The 24305-nt window shown below is 52.1% G+C and overlaps 2 protein-coding genes across 13 annotated transcripts in view; both read right to left on the reverse strand.

Moving 5' to 3' along the window:
- SCUBE3 (signal peptide, CUB domain and EGF like domain containing 3) overlaps nt 1–15967 on the reverse strand; it is a 42119-nt gene extending 26152 nt beyond the window's left edge. For 2 of the 8 annotated variants that reach the window (XM_032710532.1, XM_032710531.1), the window contains exon 1: nt 4709–5325. In XM_032710532.1, coding sequence (XP_032566423.1) covers nt 4709–4793 — 85 coding nt within the window. In that variant the 5' untranslated portion in view covers nt 4794–5325. Of the gene's footprint in view, nt 1–4708; nt 5327–13816; nt 13976–14029; nt 14074–14979; nt 15063–15172; nt 15225–15317 lie in introns of those variants that run through there. The other 6 variants (XM_032710535.1, XM_032710536.1, XM_032710533.1 and 3 more) reach the window with 6 other exon arrangements.
- Nucleotides 15968–18291: 2324 nt separating this feature from the next.
- ANKS1A (ankyrin repeat and sterile alpha motif domain containing 1A) overlaps nt 18292–24305 on the reverse strand; it is an 82190-nt gene continuing 76176 nt past the window's right edge. For 3 of the 5 annotated variants that reach the window (XM_032710794.1, XM_032710797.1, XM_032710798.1), the window contains one exon: nt 18292–23203. In XM_032710794.1, the coding sequence (XP_032566685.1) occupies nt 23084–23203 (120 nt within the window). In that variant the 3' untranslated portion in view covers nt 18292–23083. Of the gene's footprint in view, nt 23204–23848; nt 23948–24305 lie in introns of all 5 variants that reach the window. The other 2 variants (XM_032710799.1, XM_032710796.1) reach the window with 2 other exon arrangements.

The raw sequence follows: 24305 nt of genomic DNA on the forward strand, positions 1-24305 counted from the left end.
GAGGAGAGGGGCAAAACAAGGCAGCAAAAACCCACCTGAAAATCCCTAAACAAACAAACCCACCATCCTTTTTCCCTCTTCTGCAAGCGCTTCAGCTTTTCCTTCAGATTAATTTTATTCTTTGTTTTCATATGGGCATATATATTAACAGCCTGTCTGTATGGGGATGTGTGTGTAGCTGTTGGCAGACATGTGGAGTTTCCACTCGGCCTTAATGCCAAATTAAAGCTTTATAACTTCAGTAGCTCTTTTTACCAGGGTATTAATAACCACCTCAGACACTGTGGTGCAGTTTATTAATCATTTGTTCATCCGGGGAGCTCGTGAGGGCGACTCGTGCTGTGCCACGGCAGGATGGGAGCGGGGCACAGCCACGGGCAGCCCCCCGGGAGGGAACAGGGGCTGGGAGAGGGGAGGAGGATGCCCCGCGGGGCAGCTTTTTGTAAATTGGCCAAAGATGTGTTATCTGAACTCAGAGATCCTGACTCAGGTGGTGGGTGATGTCCTGCTGTGCCAGCAGTCTCTGGGCAGGTACCTGCGCTCAGGTCACGTCAGAGGGGATCTGCATCTCACCATGTGACAGAGACCCTGGCACCAGCCCGGTGCCCCATGCACCCACCCAGCTCTCCTGAAAGCATGTGAGACACAGGAGATGCAGTCTCAGCTCTTGGCCCTGGGGAATGATGGAGCACGGACGAAGGACAAGGAACCACAAGTCACAGTGAGGAGCTGGGGGGTTCCCAGCCTAATCACCCCACTGTCCCATGCCTAGACCCTGCTCTGTATCCCTTGCAATGGGTTTAGCTTCCCCAAAGATGGCAGTGCCCCAAAAGGGGCTTTTTTCCCCTCTCATTGATGTTTCCCACTCCCACAAGGGCAGAGACGGATTGAGATCCCCATTCCCTGCACTAGTTTAGGTCGTCCTGATGGATTGGAGCTTTATCACCACCCTCTGGGTTGGAAATGCTCCCTACATCTCCATCCCACCTCCTTGTGCTAACCCTGGTCGCTTCAGCCCAATTCTGTCACCATTTCCCCATGAAGGGCTTGATGCTCCCCACCAGCAGCATGTTCATCTCCCTGGGGAATTGTCATTGCTGTTGTTGTTTCTTTGGCTTATCAGACTGATCAAGCCTTGCCTTAAAAAATGTGTTTGTTTGGTTTTTGCTCTGGAAGTAGCAACTGCAAGATCTCCAGCAGGGAGATTGCATCCCCAGAACGTGGCCGGACATCCTCCAGCACCACCAGACAGAGCAAACCTTATTTGCCATCCCAGTCTTCTCCTAAAGCTTCTCAGGGGACTTATAATTTTGGAAGTGAAGGTTAAGGTCATTCATGCATGTTTTTTTCCTAAATGGATTACTCTAGTGTGACTGTCTGCAAAGGAAAAATCTCTATAAAAATAAAAGGAAAAAGACCCTAGCAGTTTGGAGACAGCAATACATCGACACTGGAAGACTCAAGGTGTCTGAATATTTATACTCCAGTTGGCAGTTATAAAAAAACTCTTCTTCCCTCCTTCCTACCCACCCCCTCCCCTTTTTAATCTCAGTACAGGCACGTTAGACGCCCTCAGTCAAAGATCTCCTTTGAACTGTGTATGTGAAATGTTTACAGTTTTACATTTCATATTTCAGCGGGGTGGAGGGGACAGGCACAACAGTCACACACTGTGAATGCCTGAGAGGGAGGAAGGCAGAGGCCAAGGGGGAGGAGGTTTGGCGGCAATGGGAGGAGAATCAAACACCATCTCCACACTGCAATTGGAAAATTTTAGACTCCTTAAAAAAATATTTAAAAAATAATCCCTGGTGGCGTAAGCTCTGCAGGTGCATCCCACTGACACTGGCCCCTCACATGGGATGGTGGCTCCATCCACCAGCACCACAAGGGCTGGCGTTACCCACGGGTGACCACTGAGTGACCAGCAGGCTGGGCTGGGGCCCCAGTCCCACACAGAACCCTGCACTGGGACTGTGGGAGTGCCAGAGGCTGCAAACTGGAGTGCTGAGGTCCCCCAGGGAAATGCTGCATCTCCCTCTCAGCCCCATGCCCTGGCATCATCTGAGGGCATGTGCAATTAGTTGCAGGGAGAAGTGGCAAGTCCTGGTACATGTCCCCAGTGATGGGGTGCTGCCAGAGGGGCCAGTGCTGCCTGGTACAAGAGGAGGCTGCAGAGCTGCAAGTCCCTGGGCTCGGCCATCCCAGGGCACAGGGAGGGACAGATGCTGGCAGGCAGTGGGCAAGCACACTGCTCTGCTGAGAGAGGAGCTCAGGACAAGCTCCTCTGCCTGGCAGGCTGTGAGATGGACTGACAGACAAGGGGCTGAGACACTGGGGGTGACATTATCTGTCCAAAACCCAGGGGAGCAGTGGGCATGGCAGTGTTTGGGCAGCTTGGACTGGGGGACCAAGAGAGAGTCCATCCCAGCTGTGAATGCATGTCAGGAGCCTCCCTGTGGTTACTTAGATTTATATTGCCAGTACTCCTCTTGAAAGCTTTCCTAGCCCTAAGCTGACCCTGCAGCCAGACAGGTCTGCTGGCAGACACCCTCCAGGCCCAGCAGCCGGTTCTCTAAATCCTTCCTTCCCCACAGACTAAACTTTCAGTGCAAGAAATGAGCCAGCAAGCCTGACCCATGGCACAACGTTATCCCAGGAAGACAAGTTGATTCGACGGGAGAGGAGCCCTTCCCAGCCTGTGACAGTCACCTGGTGAGAGTGGCTGTCCCCAAAAGGGCAAAGGCTTCGGGGTGATGTGTCCCCGTCCTTGGGGCACCGCCCAGCACATACGGGGGGGTGCTGATGCTTTTCAGAAATATTCTGCTGAGACAATGTCCCAGACACACAGGGCAGCCTTGAGGAGCTCAGTGATACTGGCAGGAAATCAGGCAACAGCAAGTTCCGAGGAAAGGCACAGGTTGTACCTGTCATCAGTGATGCCCTAATGATGCCCATGAGTTCAGTCTCATCCAAAAAGGATCAGGATCGGGTCCAGCCCTGCTCAGAGTCCTTGCATGCCCACGGGCACCAACCTTCGCCCCTCTGCAGCTGCTTCCCCCTCCCCAGCCCACAGAATCCCCCAGCAGCAGCCTTGGGGATTAATTCCCCACCACAACTCCCCTGGCTGCCAAGTGGCCGGACACCCAGGGGCGGCTCGGTGCCTGTGCAGGACCAGGAGGAGACAGCACCATCCCAGGCACACATGAGCATGCACCCCAGCGCAGGATTGAGCTCACCTCTCTCCACCCCCACTCCACCCCTCTCCTTCCCTGAAGGGATCTGTCAAGTCTCTGCACGATGGAATTTCACTTTGCTATTTTAATGCAATTCTGGCTCAGGCTTAAATGGAACTGGAAACCAAAAGGCCTTAATAAATAAATATTATGATAAGAAATGAAAGCAATGCATACACTCAAGATAATTTGAGGGGGGATAAAAACCTAAGCATTCCTTTCTGTGCCTAAATCATAAAGCTTCACGTGAAGCTGGATGTCTTCTTACCAAACCTTTGCCCTGGAAAATCTCTCCTGCTTGCCCAGGCTGCCCTCCTGAAAAGTCGCCTATTGTTTTAGAAACACTTTGAGCCAGATAAGACAATAGCCTTGAAATTCCTTCTAACTTTGTCGGTGACAGGGCTCGGGTGACCCTGCGCATGGCTGGAATCCGCCTATAAGAGATCTCTCATTATATTCTGCGCTCTGAGATTTCATTCACACGCTATTTAACCTTGCCGTACGCACAAACACGCAGCTGCCACAGCAGCACAGCCAGAGCTGGGCTGGAGAAATCTTACATACTGGAAGTGCTACGGAGAGAAAAGAGAAAACCCAACAGATGGTACAGATAGTGGCGAATTAAGGAGAAAACCCCCTTTGAGACAGCCAACACCATCATGTGTAGGGCTGTGTGTGCCCGTGTGCGCGCGCACTCCCGCGCGTGTGTATAGAAAAAACCCGAGCTAAATATAGAGGTGCTATAGAAAAGCGAAGGTATAGACAGACCATACATAAAGCTCTGTGTGTGCGTCTGTGAAGGGGAGGCTCTGGTTCAACACGGGAGTGGTGAAACAGAAAAGCCAGAAGTTGATAAGGATGGGATGTACCTCTCTTTCCAAGAGATAGGGAAAGAGCTCCCTTATTTTTCAGGCTTTGCTGTGCTCAGCTACCCGAAGTTTTCTGCTGCCCACACCCCTGGAGCCAACATCTGAGATTCCCCCACGCCGATGTAAAGCCCCTGAGCACAGATGCAGCCTCCCGGCGTTATCGACGCCCTCTCCGCCATCCCTGCCCTCCAACCCAGCCCGGGGCAGCCTCCCTGCCCTGCTCAGCCCCATCTCACAGACACCGAAACCAGCAGAGCCCCCCTAAGCCCCTCCAAACAGCCATATTTTCCCTGTGATGGGTGCAGACTTGTTTGCCCACCCTAATTTTCTGCCTCTGCACTCCCTGCCTCGAGATAAAGAGTCCAAACAAAAAAAACTAAAGTCTAAGAAATGCAACTCATTAAGGAGTTTACAAACCCAACCCCAGTCCAAGGCAGTAGGAGAGAATATCTGCAAGCGACATTTAAAATCCCCTCCACTGTTTGTTGTTACTGCTGCTGCCTTCTCCAGCCTGCACTTAAACCCCAGCTCTAAGGAGGAGATCCGGCTGCCCAATCCACACATCAAACAGCAAACCTTCAAGCAGGGAAGATTTTCTCTTACCTTGACTGGCTTTATTTGCCAGAGTGTTTCCAGAGTGGAGGAGAAAAAAAAGGATGGAAAATCCAGCAATCTGCAAAGCTCCCATTGCAATCCCAGTCTGCAGGGAGGAGCGGGGGCAAGAAGGGGGATTTCTAGTGCTTTAAAGGAAACAAGGGGCTGAGCATGCGAAGGAAAATCAAGGGGAGGAAGGGGGTCTCTCCTTGCCGTGTGTGAGACAGAGGAAGGGAAGGGAACTGAACTGATGGAAAAAGCTGCTTTGGGTTCAGTTTGGGGCTCTTGGTGTTGCTGAAGAGAAGAGAGCGAGGGAGGGAGACCCAGGGCAGTTGGAGGAAAGTGGACTCTATCGCCCTCTCTCTGGCGGCTGCTCTGATCCCTTCTCCTTTTTTTTTTCCTTAAATAATCCCAGCCAATTCCAGTTTTGCAAGAGCAGCAGCAGCAGCAGCAGCAGCAGCAGCACTGAAGGGGGGAAGCAGGCGCCTTGCCCTGGTGCTGGGGACCTGGGAAAGGGGAGTGGAAAGGAGAGCCCCATCCAAGCAACGCCCTTTTTCTCTCTCCCAGCCTTTCTTTCTTTCTTTCTTTCTTTCTATTTGGCTTTGGTTACTCCTTCCCGGCTCCCCCCCTCGCACCCCCAAGGCTGGGCTTTGCCTGCAGGAATTTACAGTCTGCGCTGAAGGAGAAGGGCCAGTAGCCATGGAGACTGCTTCCCTGGGAGCAGGGAGGTCAGGCAGAGACCATGGGCGATCAATGCATCAATGCAAAGCCCCCCGCAACCCCCAGACCCACCCGGCACCTCGCAGCCCCTTGGCCAGCCGAGGGCTTGAGGTGGTGGCAAGGGGAGGGGTGCCGGGGGAGGCTTATGGAATGAGAAAAGGCAAGGGGTGGAAAAGAAAAGGGGAAAGAAAAAAATATATATCAGAAAAAAAACCCAAGAGCTTGCAGATGGCACAACTGGGCTGGGCTTGGCAGCTGCGGGAGCATCTCAGAGTTGTGGGCCAGGGGAAAGCAGGGTCAGAGAGTAGCTCTGCTGGATGCAGGGAAAGGTGGGAGGAGGGACTGAAAATAAGGGTGGAGGGAGAAGAAAAAGACCATTCTGAAATATTCAGGGGGTTTTGTTTGCTTGTGGGAGCTTCTCATAGCCTGGCCTTCTGCAGCTGGGGGTACCCCAGGCATGCAGGGGGACCTCTGCCCCACTCCATGACCATCCCTGTGCTGGGAGCTGCTGGCACCATCTCTCTTCTGGGGTGTTCCTGCTCCCCAAGCCAGGAAAGGCATGGTCAGCCAGGAAATTGCAGCAGGAGATAAGGCTGGGAGCCAGGAGCGGGACCAGGAGGAAGATGTGCAGTGATTCCACCTGTCCAGGGATACAGGGTCCCACAGCTGCAGCAGCCACCATGCCCACAGGGTCATCCTGCCCATGGGCTCCTCCCAGCCCACCATGCTGCCCCTGCACCCTCCTATACCCCCTTTTGTCCTAATAACACCTAAAGATACGACAAAGGGGGCTGTAGGCAATGGAAAATATCCAACCTGGCCAAGGCTCCCGCTGCATAGAGGAGGGTCTGCAGCTGGATAGGAGGATGCTGAGGAGTCCCTGGGTCTAGTCATTCTTTCCCTAGAAAAACATCCCTCCTTGGGCTGCCCTCATTGGATGGGGACCTTCCCTTTGAGAGGGGGTTTGCAGGAGCAGGTCTGCTCCCCTGAGCCACACCAGTAATGCAAACCCATCCTTGGCACAGCCAGGCTCCAGGGCAGCCGGGAAAGGGCAAAGGCGTGAAAGTGATTAGTAAAGTTGCAAAAGAGTTTTACACATAAAAGTACGAATGCAGAGGTGTTGTCCTTAGGATGTACTGGGAGAGGACCATGACCAGTGGGAATGTGCTATCCCACTTGGCACTGCCACTGGAGGAAGCCAGCTCCAGTCTGTGCCAGGAGCTCCTGGGGATGAAGGCTCCTCTCGTACTGTGCCGAGCGGGAAGGAGCCCTGGTCCTTGCATCCCACATCCTGGCATGAGCTGAGACGATCCTTAGTGGGGTGCCACCACCCTCCCACGAGCATCACTCTGCTTTTCTTTCCAGGTTGGGATTTGCTGCATAAACACGAGTCTCTTATGGCTGTTGCAAGAGCAGAGTCAAAATGGAAACTCTGCGCTGGGTTACGCCGGCAGACCCTGTGCCTGCCACCGCACCTCGCACCCCATCCTGTGATCTTTATCATCATAACCAGAGGAAAACTAAACAGTCTTCCTTTTTTTCCCTCTAACCTGTCCTCTAAATCTGGAGACCAATCTTTCGGCAGGAGGAACAAGACCTTCAGCAATGTTGATTTATAATTGAGCTTCTAAATTGCAGGTTTACGCATTAGTATAAACACCCATAAACCAGCCTTAAATACACAGGACAGTGTAATTAAAACACCAAAACACCAGGCAGCCATGTGACAGCATGGGGGGGATGAGCAAACCTCCTCACTTGTGCCCAGGCTGCCTCAGTGGAGACTGGTCTCCAGCCAAGTGCTCCCAGTTAAACCAGTGCCTTGCACTGGGGGAAGTGGGTCTTGCCCTTGAAGGTAGATCCTTGGCCAGCAGAAGCCTTGCTCATGCCACGTGAGCCAAGGGGCTGAGACCCACATCTCGTTCCTCCAATGGGCTTGCAAAGCACCCCAGCAAAGCAGCAGGGTTGGGGTGAGCTGCTGATGACCAGGAACGCACTAAAAAATTATATAATCTTGCTTTCTTCCCAAAAAATGCTGCCTGGTCAAGCGGCCGAAGGGCTGACGGAGGTGTCAGGGCTGTGCACGCTGCGGTGCCCCTCCAAGTACAGGGCTGTCCCCCTGCCCCATGCACAGATGGGGAAAGTCAGGCAGATGGAGACTCCTGAGATCACACACGGAGTCTGGATGGAAGGTCATGAGTCACACCTGAATCACCTGCAGGACAGCCCGGCCCTGATGGCTCCTCAGCAGCTCCTGCTGCTGCCACGCGGAGCTGGCATGGATCTGTTCCAGGGAGCCCTCTCTGAAGGCCTTCACAGGCCCTGGGACAACCCTGCCAGCCTGAGCCTTGTGAGTGTGTGTGTGTGCATGTGTGGCAGGGAAGGAGGTGGCAGGACTCTCCTCCCCGCTGCCTCCACTCCCCGTTGTGCACTTCTGGGCAAAATCCATTTGCTTTGGCTTCATGTAGGGCCAGAAGATTCGGCCCATTGTGCTGCGGCACTGAAGAGCCAGCAAGGAATTGTCAACCATGCTGAAACGGTTACATGGGGAGTCATGAAAATTTACTGCACCACACTCCAGTCCCTCGCCAAGAAATAAAAGCAAAAGATCACAACAGGCATTTTTTTAATTTGAAGCAAAATTAAAAAAAGAACGGATCTGCACTCAGAAAACAACAACCACATCCACAGATCAAAGCAGCTGTTCTCCTCTCATTCAGGGTTTTAAGAGGTTTCTGCAGCTACAGAGATGTTTACACAGGGAGAGAGATACATACATTGTGCTCTCTTGATGCTGCCTCTCCCCCCTTCATCTGGCAAAACATTCCCTGGGAGGCGATATGAGGTCATTCCTAGCCCCTGTCTTGTTTTCCTCAAGCTGCAAGGCTTCGGGGCAAGAGGCAATTCAGTTCCCATTAGCACACACACATTTGCACTTGGAACCCTCCCATGTACATTTTGCTGGGGAACCTTGGGATGGACAGGAGACCAGCCCTCATCAGTTTTTTCCCTGAGGGAATTCCAGCAGCCAGTGGCTCTGACAAAGCTCCTGGGAAGGTACATGGAGCCAGGAGGCAGGCTGGCATCTTCTGCAGACCAGCTTCTTCTGCAGACCAGCCACAATGTTTCTGTGGCTTCCACCACTTTTACGACAAGAAGGCTGAATGGCTCTGGGGAGCACTAATGGACTGTAAAAGGCTTTTTCCCCTCGGCCTCCTTGGCTTGAACCCAATTCTGAGCAGCACTGAGCCCCACTCCAGTGCTTGTGCAGGGACGGAGGTTGTGGGAATGTGCCAGGGCAGGCTCTGCCTTCACCTCTCGGCATCAGCACGTTGGTCCAGCTGCTCCGTAGGCAGCACCCGCTTTGGCAAACGGACAAATTCTGGCTGTGAGCCAGCCTGCACTGTCTGTGCAACAGAAAAAACCCTCCAAAACAAATCTCCCTATCTCTAGCATGAATTCAATGCCATGTGCTAGGAACGAGCTGCATCTCCAGCTCGGACTGCACGTGCTTGTGTGATGCTGAGCCAAAAGGTGTTTCTGAGGCTGCAGAAGAAGCTGCTGAGAAGCAAAACTCCCCAGGGCCCTCAGGGCCTGCAGAAGCAGCAATTGAATCAGGCAGGGATATTATAGGCAGAAGAGTGAACTGGGAGATTTCCCTTTCCCTCTAGTCCACAAGGACTAGAGGGACAACACTGCCCATCTGGGGCAGGACCCCCTCTCTCTGCTGCAGCGGGGTGGTTGGATGCTGGCACCATGTCCCACCCTGCACGCTGGAAGGTGCTGGGTCCAAGAAACAGCAGCCCAGGCATTTCAATGCCCCAGTGCGGGCTGTAGCCTACAACTTGGAACAGAATAGACTATTTTTAAAAACAGAGAGGAAAGCACAGTATTCCCAGTGACGTGCCAACAGCCCGGGCTCGTGCGACTCAGCCAGTCCCCAACACTACGTCCCTCATTTCCCCTATGGTTTGATCAAGACGCCTCCAAGGTGGGTAGAAAAGCACCAAGTAACACTAAATGAGTGCCTGGCACCCTGTGACACCTTTTTTCCAGTGTCATGGAGTTTCCTAAAACGCTGCGTGCGAAAGCCCTTGTTTGTAATTCCCAGTTTGCAGCAGGAGAAGGTGACACACGCTGAGGTGAGGTGACTTACCCGGCATCATCGGGAAGGTCAATGGCAGCGCCAGGAATAGCCCAGTTCCCAGTTAACCACTAACCACACTTATCCCAGAATAAGGGTCTCTTTTTCCAGCTAAATTTATAACAGCTTTCCAAGTGACATAAGGTCTTACAGAAATAGGCAGGCTTTTATTCCAGAATAATTACTGGGAGATTGGACTGGAGTGTGTATAATTACACTGGTGTCTCTGCTGCCAGCGAGTTGGACCCTGTGCCACTGGGACACTTGCTGCACACTCCCTACAGCTTTTATCTCATCCTGCTTTTACACGAGTGTGTGTATGTCATCTGAGATCATGAGGGTGTGGGTGGAGAAGGAAGGGGCTTTGTGTAGAAAGGAAAGTGATGTATCACTCTCTAAAGCTCTGTTAATTCTATTTCCCATGGAAGATATCCTGATAAAAGGTCTTCAGCTACTGAACTCAAAAGGAGTCTTTTGGGGGGCACTAGATCACACCCCAGATGGAATCAGCAATGCTCTGTGCATCTGCTTCAAGTTCATCCCAGACACAGCTTTGGAGCAGGTGTTTTATTTTAAATACATTTTACATCCCATATCAGTAAAATCAAGCTCTGAGTCCAGGTCAAGGCCTGAAACACATTTCTGACATAAGCTGCGGGGACGCATTGTACGTAAACACCCTTTGAAAGTAACTTCTGTGTTTATCAGGTGTTGATGTGTCTGGGCATTGGCTGGAATGGTGCCTGCCAGGAACGGGGCTGTGGGGGCTGCACGGGGCTGCAGGGGGCTCTGGAGGGCTGCTCTGCCACCCCTGGCCCTGGGGCCACACACCGTGACAAGGCAGGGGTTAACTGTGACACCGCGGGAACTCCAGGACCCAAACGCACATGTTTAAAAGTAGCACTTCTCTCCTTAAAATAGTTTATGAATCTTACTTGGGGATAAATCCAACACCCTGTAGCAGAAGGAGACCTATTAATTCCTGAGTTTTTTCACGCCGTAGTAAAGCAGCGGTTTTATTTGCCCGCCTTGTGTAAGATGTCAGTCATTTTCCCACTTGCATTTCCATCTACAATTTAACAAGGCAGCAGTTTATTTCCAGAAGCCCCAGCCAGACCCCAGCCAACTGCGTCAATATTTTGTTGCTTACACAAACGCCACCATTAGAGTCAATACCCCATTCCGGGGGAGGCTTTTTCCCTTTTTTTTGGAAAAGGGTTCCTCTGGGATGATGCATGTACAGCTCTGGAAGCATGAAAGGTAACAGCAGCCTCTCCGAGCGGGTACCCGGTGCAGAGACCTTGCTGAAAGCATGAGCACACTGCTCAGGGCACTGACCTGACCAAAGGCATTTGCTAATTAATTCATTCTTCCAAGAGACTTAACTGCCTCTTGCCTTCGGAAACCAAGGCAAACCCGAGCCAAATCCAAAGCCTGTCGGAAAACAGGGAGAGACCCTTATTGAGTGCAGAACACTTCAGAGGAGGGAGCTGGCTCCCGCTCGTCTGGTGGTGCCGCGGGGCCGAGGCAGGGCAGCCGTCCAACCCCAGCGGCCGCTTCGCTCTCCCGCAGGGTTCCTCACTGCCACTCTGGGGACAGAGGAGGGAGGCAGAGCTTGGCCATGCCGGGGCCTCCCCACCTCCTTCAGCCTCCCCCTACGACACTGCTTTGGGATGTCTTCCCTGCGCTGCAGCTGGTCATGGGTTGACCACGGCTGCTGCCTTGTTTGATGGCTGCTCCTGCAGCCTGCATCATCCTGCTGCCTTTGGTAGGTTCTCCCAAAAACCCCCAGAGATTTTCCGGTCCAGTGTGAGCTCGAGCTCAGCCCAGCAGGTTCACCCCTCTGCCCCAGCCTCCCGAGCACAGCTCTTGAGCCACGGGGCCCTCGAGGCACCCCTAGCACCTCCCTGAATCTGCACCCATTGGCACCCACCAAAGCTGGGGGATTTAACCCCACTCACGGCTAAAACATCTGACAAAATCCCAAGGCCAACACAAGTAGGGGAACAAGGGGAACCTAAAGAAAAAGGTTCTACCAGCCGGGGCAGCTGGGGAAGCCCTGCAGGATCTCCTCTGTGATCCTGCATCAGACCACTTTCACATGAGAACAGAGCAGGCTTAGTGTGTCAACAAGCCCCAAACACCGAGGGCAGCTGGAAGTCAGATGACATTATTTTTTTTTTATTTAAAACAAACTTCTTAACCTACAGGAAAGTAAACGTTCTTCTAGGATGGCCAAGAAAACCATGCTGGGATTTTCCAAATGGGCATGACTGACTGTTTATGAGCAGAGGCTTCCAAACGCAGGAATAAATGGCTTGCTCTCAGCAGGTTTTCCTTTCTATATTTACCCTCACCTGAAATGAACACTATTGCACACTGCAACACTTATTCCCTCTGATCAGAGGAGTAGGCAAAGAGACTAACCAGCCACAACACGTCAAATAAATTGTTAATCTGGGCAGGGGGAGGAGGGAGTCCCCTGGGTTTGGGGCAGGGCCCAGGTCCTGCTTACAATTCCCATCCCAGCTTGGCAGGAGCACTTTGCTTGCCTGCTGCTGCTTCTGGCTGCCAAGAGCTGGAGCTGGGTCCTTCGTGGAACTGATCTGTCAGTTCCCAGCAGGTCTCAAGTCCCCTCCCTGCAGCACCCGAGCATCCCTGATCACAGGCAGCTGGTGGAAAGGGCTGGTAGCTGGTGCAAGGACCTGCCCGAGGCTGCACAAGAAGCTTAGAAAAGGCAAGAAAGTGTGCCCAGATCCCAGGAGAATGCTCAGGCACGAGACAACCCTCTCCAAAGGGCTGAGCTTTGCAATCCTCGTCCACGAGTCCCAGTTTCCACACTGGGTGTTTCTCTGCCTGTTCTCAAGGTGGGAAGTCCCTGCAGATGCAAAGGTGTGGTCCCTCCCAGCAACAGGTCACCAGCAGGCACGAACCACCCTGCTGGCATAAAAATTGGCCATAAAAGACCTAAAAGTTTCTTTGACAAGGGGCTTGGGGGGGGGCTGAGCCATTGCAAACCAAACCTTACCATGAGGCCAACCACTCAGCTGTAAAATCTCTCCTAATCCCAGCCCTGGGGGAAGGAGAGGACGGGGAGATCACCTGCCTCTCCAGGATGTCACCCACATCACATGGCTCCCTGGGTCATGCTCACACCCACCACCACCTTCAAATCTGGGCTTGACCTCCAGTTTACCTTGAAGTTCACTAACTAATTGTGCCAGCTCTGGCACACTGGCTGAAAAAGGGGTTCACATCATCCCAGGAAGAATGGGGGGCATTAATCCTCTGTGGCAATTGGGGAGGTTGATCAGTCATTAGAGTACACAGGGGCTGAGGACACCCGACAGCCCTCGAAGGGGCCCTTGGATGTGGGCAGCAGGGCTCGCATGTATTCATGCCAGGAAGGACCTGGTTTTTTTTTTTCCCAGCTCTAACTTTTCACTTTTGAAAAAGTCTGTCCTTGTTGGAATAGCTGAGCAAACCCTTCCCCAACCAGCCATTCCAAGAGAATTTGTGTTAATCCAGATTAATGAACATAAAGCAATCTAGATAAACCGCATTAAGCCAAAAACACCTTTGAACTTTTCTTTTTTTTTTTCATCACAATCCCTACCCGAGCACTGTGTGTGGTTTGGGCCTCCCCATACCTCAGCTTCCCCAGAGCTGAGCTCTGCACCGACCCACAATTAAGTCAGCAAATACAAAGATTACCCAGAGCCAGTGGCACCGGCAGCGACCTGGCACGTGGGGCCCAAAAGCAGTTTCAGGTCCAGAGGCATCCAGAGGTGTGAGATGGCACAAGAATCATGTCCTCAGCTCCAGGCACATCTCCTGGCAATGATGCCTGGGCTCTGGCCTGGCTGCCTACATGGCCATGAGCCAAACCCCTCCAAGCCTCAGTTTACCCAGCACCAACCCATCTCCTAAACACACAGATGACAGATTGGTCTGGCACTGCCCACAGGTGACTGGACAGGATGGGTAATGGCTTGTCCCCACAGCTTGGACACGTGCACTGTGACTGAGGTGGCAACAGCCAGGTCATGCATATGGGATGTCTCACGGAAAAGATCACACACCAGTTCAGAAGCAGGGAATTAACAGATACCATAGTAATTGGTGAAGCACGTGGCATGTTAAGGGCACATATATGCCTTGACACCCACGCCAGAGCCATCACAGCAGCAGACACTCAATTCTCCAAAGAACTCCCAACCAAAATCAGACCCAACACCAAGACATCCTCTCACCTGGATAAGGTGGACAACACCCCTTCATGCGCCTGCCAGGATGCCAGGAGCTCCTCAGGATCCAGCTGTCTGCCCATATACTTGCACCAGCATCCAGCACAGGAACAATCCAAACCTTGTCTGGTGCCCCAGGAGCTCCTGCAAAAATAGCTTTCCTAACTGATGGGGCAGAGGAAAACTCCTGGCTCTCCCCTCCACACCCTCCCAAAACACCTGCTAATGCTGCCTTCTGCCCCCATTGCCCTCCTCCTTGCAGGCCGATTTCTAACAGCCACAGCTGTAGCTTGTAGGCTCCAAATTTGGAAGTGGGGGCTGTGACACCACCTGGGCTCTGCCTCTCCTCTTGGGCCTGGGTTTTCTATTTTGCAGAGAACCTTCTGTGGCTGCTCAGTAGGGTGGCTCACAGCTTGGGGCACTGTGCTCTGCTCCCAGGTCATTTGGATTGGGATACCCCAGGAAGTTTGCTTTCGGCTGCCTCTGGCCGTGCGTGGGTGTGCAAACAGTGACCAATTTCACTGCTGGTTCGACTCCTTTAAATGGGGACTTTCATATTTGTCAGGCTTGGAAAAACATCACCATCTTTTAAACAAAAAATCCATTTCCTCTTCCATGGGGAAGGTGTTTCTGTTTGCACTGGCAGGCCCTGCCCTGCTGCTGCGCCCAGCACAGTTGTGCCGGTGGGGTTGCAGAAGTGTGGCTGTTCCACTGTGCTGGAACTATGGTGAGCTCCTACTGTGGTGAGGATGCTCCAGCTGTGGAGCTCTCTCTGCTCCCGCTGGGAAAATGGGAGCCTTCTAGGAAAGCTGAGCCCTCTGCACCAGGCTGGGTTTGATTTCTTAGGGAAATTGCTTCAAAAGGGCAGAGGATTTGCGTGGGCTCTCCATGGCCCCTCATCAATGCCATTTGTGGTGCAGATTTGCAGCTCAAATGGTTCTTTTCCAATGTGATCATCAGGGTTACAAATTTCTGAGATGATAAAAGGGTAAACTGGAAATCTCCCTATGGAGTTTGCTGCCTGACACTCAAGTGCTCACCCTGAAAGACTCGAAATCCCAATTTCCTCTGTTGGGATTTCAGCTAGATGTCTTGGCTAAAATAAATGAGATTATTCTAATCAGAGAGATGGATGGAGCTCATTAAAACAGTAGATTAGAAGAACCCACTCTGCCTATTACCAGTGCTCCTGAGGTCTTCTGCCTTTCTGGCAAGTTAAAGCCACTCAGGAATTAGATTGCTTTGCAGAAATCTGCAGGAAATGCATTAAAAATACATACTGCTATTACAATTCTTCATGTCACCAGTCACTTGGGAGAGGAAACTAATGAAGGGAAAATGCATATATATTTAAATACTTACAATTAATTCCCTTGGGATCAGGATTTATGGGCTGGGAGCAGTGGGCCTTCCTCTGAAATAGAGACAAGAGCAAACTGAAGTCCCCTCAGGAGCGGTGCTGTTTTATTCTCCATAAATGCTTTTTCCCCACCCTCACCTTTCTCACCTGAAGCTAAGGATCAGAAAAGGGCAGAAGCTGGGTCTGGCACTGCACAAAGCTGAACAGGGAGCACTGGGGGAAATTCCTGTGCAGGATTTGGGCCAAACTGGTCCCGTGACGAGCGTTACTGGTTTTGTTTCTCATGACAGTTGCTTTCCTGCTCACGAGCCATTCCTGTGGCTTTGAGCAGCTGCCCTATGCCCTGCCCGGGGGCTCCGTAACCCCCAGCACCAGCCCCGGCTGCACAGGTGCTGAGGAAATAAATAAAAAAGGAAGTTCTGGGAGGGAGAAGAAAGGCAAATTTTTTACTGGCACGCAAGGAGCCTCATCCCAGATTTTGTGGGTTTGCCCCTCGTTTGCCCCAATTTCAGCGAAGTCGAGGGGAGGTTCCAGCAGGTGGCCGGAGTCAGGGCCTTCCCTCAGGGCCCGCCAGAAAGGAAAACGGACAAACCCAGATGGACGCGGCGGCGGCTGCACGGCCGGGAGCGCTCCCTGCAGCCTCCCGGCTGCTCCCGCCGCAGCTCCCGGGATGAAGCGCCTGCGACAGCACAGCCGGGATGGCGGGGAAGGGGTGGCTGAGACGCGAGGGCAGGGACGGAACCTGCGCTGCCCGCGGGTCGCGGCGCCTGGACACGCCTCGCACCGGGGCCACCGCCCCCTCGCTCCTTCCCCCCCCCCGCCTGCAATGGGAGCGTCCCGCCCGCCGCCTCCGCCCGGCGCCCGGCGCGGCCCATTCGCGGGGCGGGGGGCGCTGCCTCCTGCGAGTGCGGGGTCCGCGTATGGCGGGTTCGCGGCCTGGCAGGGGCGGTGTGACCCGGTGTGACTGGGTGTGACTCCTCGGTGTGACTGGGTGTCCCCAGTGCCACCCCGGTGAGGCGGCGCGGTCGCCGCTCCCGGCCGGCACTAGGGGTCAGCCCCGCGCCGGGGATGGCGGGGCCGGCGGCGGAGGAGCGTCCCCTCACACCCACAGCAGGTGATTTGTCTGAGCACGAACCTGCACGTTTTCACTCAAAAGCTGCTCAGTAATGCTTTTAACCCCCCTTCCTCCGCATTCCTCTCTTTTATCCCCTGCACCAGTTCTCTCCTTGGAGGAGCTACGGACTTACATTTCCATACTGACCGCTGCGCATGAAATTGTCATCGGAGCGACGTGGGACTGCCAGGGATCAGCTTCGTCCACACAGATCTGTGTGTATACACATATCTGTCTATAGATGTGTATATCTACATAGGCTGGGCTTCTCTCTGTCACGTAACAGAAAACGTGTGAGAATGGGGACGGAGGTGGTTTGGGTATGACACTAGAAATAATAAGAAAATAGGATAGCTCCTGAAATAAGTCGAAGAAGTTGGAGCCTGTTTTATTTATTCAATGCTTTATGATGTACTAAGAAGTTCTTAAATCTGGTGTCAGGTATGACTCACTAGCATGGAAAGATTTAGAGGCTCCAGCTGTGTAAGCTGTGACTATGACAAGAACAAAGCACACTCTGCAGAGGAGCTCCCTCTGAGGTGTCGGCGTTTGAGCTGAAGAGCTGTTTAAGTGCCTGACACACTCTCACTGCAAAAACAAGCACTAGCTAGAAAAATGTTCTGTTGGGTCTTCTCTGAGGGCTTGGAGAGTTTCCCTGAAAAGTGCTGTGCTTCTCTCACAGGAGATTTCTGTGCAAAGGTTGATTGACCAATAATTTTCTGTTTTCATATTTTTACTCCCTGGAGGGCAGTGGATTCATTCCTTCCGCAGCCTTTTAAGTTTCTTTGATGCACATAATTCTCAAAAAGATTTCCCCAAAGGCCGTTCCCCATTCAGGAAGAGCTGCTGGAAGTTGGGTGCAGGTTTGGATGCGTGATCCACCACAACAGGCAGGAGTCCGGGAATTCTCAGGAAGGTGCTTCTCCCAGACACAGGCTGGATTATTTTTCATCACATTCTCCGTGTAGCAGGCAGGAGTGGAATCCATTCTCCAGTTTCTCAGATCCTGCCTCAGCTTGTAAAAGTCCACCCAACCAAGGGTCAGTGGGAAGTGCCCCTTGGTATGTCAGGATCTGAATAAACCTCTAAACTACAAAAAGTAGTGGCCTTCTTTCCTCAAAAAACCTGCCAGCATTTGAGGGGGAATGCAAGGGGGCTGTGGAGCTCATTGAACTGCAGTGCAGCTCAGGCCTTTTTAATTCAAGGTGTTAGTTCTGCCCTGGGCCTGTAACCTCTGTTGAAGCGTCGGTCCCAGCCAGGGCTGTGGCTGTGAGGGATAAAACCACACAGTCTTTCAAACCATTAAACCAGCTCCGTGTGTTTCAGAGTCAGCCTGAAAACCTGACTTGCCGAGATATCAGAAATGGAACATACAGGATAAATTTAGCAATCCCTGGCATATTTAGTATTTTACATCAGCCAGATTTTACTTGACATGAAAATCTGAACTTTAACCTGTATTTAAATGTCTAGATTTCTTGCTCTAATTTTACATAATGAAATGTCCTCGTTCCTGGCAAGCCCCTGGTCTTCACTGGGTAAATGCTACAAGCTATGGCTGCTGAAACAGGCCCCTGGAACTACTCACTGCCATGCTGCAAAAAAGGGATCTCGTGGTTATTGTGAGTACATTCGGGTCCTGACAGTTGCCAGGGCACAGTCCTTGCAGATGTACATTAGTGGGGGTAAAGTCAGCTTTTCTCACACACCGTCACGCGGAGAACACACCCACAGTGGCTGCAGACCCTTGTGCTGTCTTTAACAGAACATGTGGATGCAATTTTATGCATAAATTAGTTTGTCTCAATAATATTCGATATTTGGGTCATTATGACTAGCTGTAAAAAAGAGCAGCTTCAACTAAAGCAGCTGCTCAGCCCCCAGTGCTGTCCCCCCTGCACGGCCCCAAACCCCCCTGGGCTGGCACCCACAGGACAACAACTGCTCTGACACAGACACCCAAGAGACTTGGGTACAACACTGAGGCCACAGACAACAGCACAGACGTGTGTCTAAGGTTGTTTATTAATTCGGTCTGTTCTAAGTTGTACAGTTATGAAAACAACAAAACGACTGCTGGAAGCCCAGGAATATTTACAATCTCGCCTTGTTGTAGTGAGGTCAGTCTATGTTGTTGCACAGATTGGTTACGTTTGGTACCACAAGATGTTTAAAATTCAGACAAATTCGAACAGATTAACAATTGTATATACAAGAAATAAAAGGAAATTCAAGTATCAAAATACAGACAGATTAAATAACATTTGTATACAAATCAGCCCCACTGCCATACATCACAATTAGCAAAAATGTCCACATTGCAAACTGAACTTGACTGTCTCTACCCTGTCAGGGAATCCCAGGTTATTCTTCCATGGGTAAGAAAAATGTCTGAGCTGGGTTGACTTAGTGAGAGCAGCACAGGTACTTTCTTTTGGGAAAAAAATGCAATTAAGTAATACCAATGCGAGACCTAAAAGGGAGACCTTTGCAACAAGGCAGCGTTGTGAGCGCTGTACCGGCTCCAACCCACAGATCTGACGGCACGGAACTGATGTGAGCAGAGCTGGGGAAACGCTGCTGCTGGAAACTTATGAGGTGGGGGGAAGGAGCATTAAAGCATTGGCTCCACCTCAGCTGCACACAGAACGGGACGTGTTCTGGTGCTATTTGGCATCTGCTCTGTGTCTCAGCAGCCTCCTGAAGGTACAGAATTCATGGCATGTACAGCCTGGAAGGTGCCGTATCTTCTCCCTGGGAGGGGGACAGGCGTGTACCCCAAAAAGGTTGCATAATTTCTTCTAAAAAGAACAATCCCAAAGCAAGTTTAAAGTCAGCGGAACAGCTAAGATTAGCGCTGTTTTTTTCTTTGTAAACACAAAATAAAAAAGGATAAAGCATCTTCAATTTGAAAAAAAAAAAATCATCCCCTCCTATATAAAAAAAGACAAAACTCAGCATCTCCGTTTGCCGGCCGTGAGTGAGGGCTCAGCCCACAAACCAAAGTCTGTGAAACACAATCTGTCCTTAAAGAGGGGAACAAGGCCCAAGGCAGCCCCACCTTCCCCCAGGCAGGTAAATACAGCAGATGCAGTTTGATGCAAAGTCATATTCAGCACCAGAAATTTGGGGCACTTTCCTCCAGATACCACAAAACCCTGCAGGGAGGAAGAGCCCGAATACTGTGCAGTGGGTGGGTTAATGTGGCCAGGAGCCAGCAATTGGCACGGCCCAGGGTCAGTCTCCAGCACTGACTCCCTTGAGAGATCCCACCACACTGAACTGCTAAAACAACTGTTCTGTCAGGTGAGAAAGGGAGTATCTGGCTAAAGAACGGTTGGATCACTAAAGACAACCACAGGGTTACACATGGGGCTGGAATGGACCACCAGGGTCACTGAGCCCAGTCCCTGAAGATTGGAGTCTTCATCACCACGTCATCTCCAAGCCAACCTCCAAAAAGCTCACGTGTCAGAAAAGAAACCTCCCAAACAGAGGTTCAATTTGCAATCTCGCCAACGACTTGTTGCCAACACACCAAATATTTACACTTAACACCAGTATGAATTGCAACATGTGCATAACAAGGAATGTTAGGTTTCCTAAATTCATCAACTTCACCCAAAATCTTCACTTCTCCCTCCCAATCCTTTACAGGTCTGAGCCCTCGGGACCACGGTTTGCTTCTCTCCCAGCCTCACTGTGAGAGAGATTAAAGGAAATCCTGACATACAGCAGCAACTGGAGTTAAACAGGAATTACCTGGGCACAGTGTTCCCATGCAGCAGCAGGTCCCACAGCCCTGATAAGGCCTGACAAGATCGTAACGGATGCACTGCGCTACATTTTGCATCTGAGGAATTTAAATCACAACTATATTAATATTCTCCCCTGAGGGGAACAGTCTGAAAACACGTCAGTCACAGCCCAAACCACTGTTAAACACTCTGTAATTCAAAAGAAAAGCAAGCACACAGCCCCTTCGAGGTTGTGTCTTTGGGGACACTGGGCTTGCACAGGGCCAAGCCACCCTCAGGCTGATGTGGTTTATCCTCAGGAATGGACTGTTTCAGTGTAATGCCCAAAGTTTAACTCCTTATTTGTTCATCTTCTGAAACTGTTGCACTAATTAAATAATGAGCTAGTATCAAAAAAGTGCTAAATCACAATTGAATATACTTAAAAACCCCCAACCCTTCAGGGCATAACTGCATTTAAAAACAAGACAGGTGCACAGAGGCTGGAGGAGGGAGTCGTCCCCAGGAATTCAATGTGGAAATGGGAAGAAACGGGGTCCTTGCCATAGAAATGTCAAGTATTGCAACGCGACAGTTCAGGGGATAAGGAAGCTTTGTACCATTGGGGATATTGGCCACAACTGCTCTGGGGGGAAAGATCCTTTGCAGACTCTTTTCCTCAAGTTACTTCCATTTGCTACAAAAGCATGGAGTGGCTTGGAGAACAGGATGCAGACTTACCCCGCACGGTTCTCACACGGGAGGAAGCAATATCCAAGAGTTTGACGTTCTCTCCTGTTCACCCAGAGCTGAAGCAGAGTAAGTACCGTCAGAGATGTGCACACCATGCCCCTGCTAAGACTTTCTATCGTACTCCTCGCTGGACTGTGGGATTCTCAGTAAATATTTCAGGTTTTTTCCTCAACAAAAAGCTGCGGTGCTACATTGAAACCGTGAACTGCATTTGCTCTGTGTCACTTCACACGTTAAAAAAGAAACAGGTCGAAAGACGTTTGTCTCAAACTAGAAAAGGCGACATCGCTCTCTGCCTCCAAGTCTCAAGTTTCCTTCGCTAGGAAAGTAGAGAGTGGTTTTCCTCAGCGGGGGCTGAGTCCCTTCCCCCTCTGCTCTGGGAGCCCTCACCGAGCAGCCACGCACCCACTCCAAGGCAGCCGCCTGTGCCAGAGGGAGATGATCTTCATGTCAGCAGCCACTGCGTCCCAGGTCTCTGCCCCGTAACTACATTCCATGGTAGGAGACGGCTGCCTGGAGCTCAGCTTCGCAGAGGCAAACAGAAAGGGAGATAATGGAATGAATTTCCAAGTCATACAAAAACACGTGCTGGGAAAGATGAGGCGAGTGGCCCCAGAGATGGGACACGAGAGTGAGGGCTACGGACACACACACTGGCAGTGTCGTGGCTTGGGCAGGGCTGCCTGTGATCCCTGCTGGGCTTGGTCACCCTTAGAAAGGCACATGCTCTAGTGACCCAGATTTAGGAAGTGTGGAGGAACCTGCCCTTCCCAGCTGAGAGCAGGGGGAGATGAAAAGCTCAGAGCTCAGACCCTCTGAAGTCGGGCGGACGTGTGGCAACTGCATGGTGAATGCCTACACGTAGAATCTGCACTGCCACCCCCACCAGTGAGGCAGTTTCTCTTTGAGGGATACAGAAACCTTAGGGCACTCTTACAGCTTGGAATTTTGCTGATGGAACCCAAACCCAGCCTCGAGGAGCACCTGAGGCACAGCAATGTTCTGTCCACAAGGCCTGGGCTGGCAGGGTGGCACTGCAGCACCTGGGGCAGTGCTGGCTCTATATCGGGGGCTCTGTGGCACATGAAATGTATTTACTAGACTGAGCTTTCCTTTTTTTTCCTCCAGGACAGTCCTTTTACTTTTAGTCCTCTTGCTTGGATCCTCACTAGCACAGCCCTCAGTCTGAAGTCAGTTTGCCACTCAGTGCCATTAAGTCACAAATGACTTGGGAGATCAAACTCATTCCTGAGAAAGAGCTAAATAAAGACTTTGAAATGTCAGATTTGGTCGCAAGTCTGGGGAAATGGAAGCTTCGAGGCAGCAGCTCCAAAGCCCCAGCAAAGCTTGGACAAGCTGCTGCTGCCCTTAACATGAGGAGCAAATAACCCAGGGCTGCTCCCTGACCGCTCCCTGCTGATGCCAACTGCTGCTTTCGGTGTCCAGCCCACACCTCCCCTCCCCAGCCCGGGGCTAACAGCAACACGTGCCTTTGGAAGCTTAACCACAGGCTGCCCCATGAGAACTACGCCCAGAGCTCACGAGTAGTCTGATGAGTGTAAACAGGAGGACTATGGGGTGAAGAAAAACCTACAAGGGACTGAAATGCATGCAACCTACCCCCCCCTCATCTCCGAGGGGCAGAGCTCACAGTGGGGACGATCACACCCGGCCCAAACCAGCGCTCCCCCAGCGGAGCGGGTTCTGTGCCGGGCTTTGAGGAGCGAGGCTGCGGGCAAGGTCACCGTGAGAAATGGAGTGCCCGCGTGTTATTTGCAGAGAGCATCACAGTGGTTAGTGTCAACTCGACTGGCAGGGAAGGAGAGGTGAGTTCACTGAACAGTATACAGCCGTGGCTCAGTCGGGAAGAGGAGGATCTAGGAGAAGGGAGTGCGTGCACCGCAGAGACAAGAGGTCTCCATCAGTCCAAGGACAAGGTGAGATAGAAAAAAAGGCCTGGGGAGTGTCACATTGCCCCAGGGATTCACAGTGCCAGAGCGAGGGGGAAGACGTGAAAACGGCAGGCGGCTTTCCTGGATCCACATCTCCGACTCCCAGCCTGCCCTCTGCTCCTCCCGCCTCACATTCAGCTACAGCGCGTTACCCTTGTTTCCGAGTAAGGAGATTCACAGTGTTCAGCAGCGATCAGGTACAAAAGCTGTTTAAGTCTACAGTCTCCTAAGTGCTGCTGCCTTGGACGTGGTGCCTACACGGGCTCAGGGCGAGCAGCTGGAGGAAGAGGGAGTTTAGAAGAGCAGACAGATCAGATCGCAAAGGCACAGTTAGACGGGGCGGACGCGGTGTCGGCTTTAGAAGATAGTGGTCTCATACTTAGTGCTGAGGGTCCGCTTGGAGTCCTGCTTGGGGTCCACGACCCAGGAGACACTGGCATGAGACTGGGAGTCTTGGTCCACTTCAGGGGGATCCAGCTAGAAAATACAGAGAAAAGGGCATGTTAGGTCACCCATGCTTCTGGGACAGAACAAGTGGGGATTCAAAGCACAGAGCAACTGCTGCTCTGCCTCCTGCCCGTCCCAGAAACGTGCACGTGGGCAAGGAAGCAGCTCTTGCTGGGGAGACATTTGAGTCCTTCACATCTAAAACATGTCTGGCCACGTCAGTCTCAACCCAGCACCTCGAGATGACTTCCTGCATTAGGCTGCGAGTCCCTGTCACCCTCGGTGACAGCTTAACTCATCTCAAACAAGCATGAAAAATGGAGCGCTACAAAAACAGGAGAGAGGGAGACAGCTCCTGGCAGGTGACCTCCCATATGATTTACTCTCCTGACCAAGCATGGCTCTTTCCTTTTGTCCTCCTAAATCAGGGTGCCACAGAGAAGTTACCACCACCAGCAAGAGCAGCAGAGTTAGCTGAGAGCTGCCACGCTGCTGGGCAGGAGCAGGTGGGAGCAGCACATCCCTGGGGCTCGTCTGAACCCACGGCACGGGCTGGAACAAGCAGGGGGAGGACAGCAGCGAGGCAGGACACGGGAGCACAGCAGGAGACACGGGGAGTGGGGAGGCAGCCCGGGTCAGTTCAGAAGGGAGGATGGCAGGAAGAAGGGTAAAGACCTTCGCTCCGGGACTAACAGACTGCAGCGGCAGGTAGGAGGGGCGGTGTGTTGTACAGGTGTGACAGTAACAACAGCGGGTGTCGGGAGGGAGCGGCACCTGAGCGGGGGGAGCAAGCAGAACACAGACAAAAGGAGACATTAAAGGAAGGCAGTGACTTATGGCAGCAGTCCCTGCTCCTCAGCAGCTCCAGTCTTGGCTGGTTTTGGCTACAGAGGAATCTTGTACTGCAAACTGCAGGTCACCTATGGATCTCACTGTGGCTCTGCAGGGTTTGCACATGGAAGCTGTGCTGGACCCAGCAGGGCCCTTAAGCCTCATTCCACCAGGCCATTTCCACCTCTGCCTGCCCTCCCCCTACCGGGGGAAGCCCCAACCCCGCCACAGGACTGACAGAGGCACAGACCTGCAGTGTCAGCAGCACCTGCACTGACAGGCACCTCAGCCACACCTGGGC

Source organism: Chiroxiphia lanceolata, chromosome 25 (assembly GCF_009829145.1).
Source record: "Chiroxiphia lanceolata isolate bChiLan1 chromosome 25, bChiLan1.pri, whole genome shotgun sequence".
NCBI lineage: Eukaryota > Metazoa > Chordata > Aves > Passeriformes > Pipridae > Chiroxiphia > Chiroxiphia lanceolata.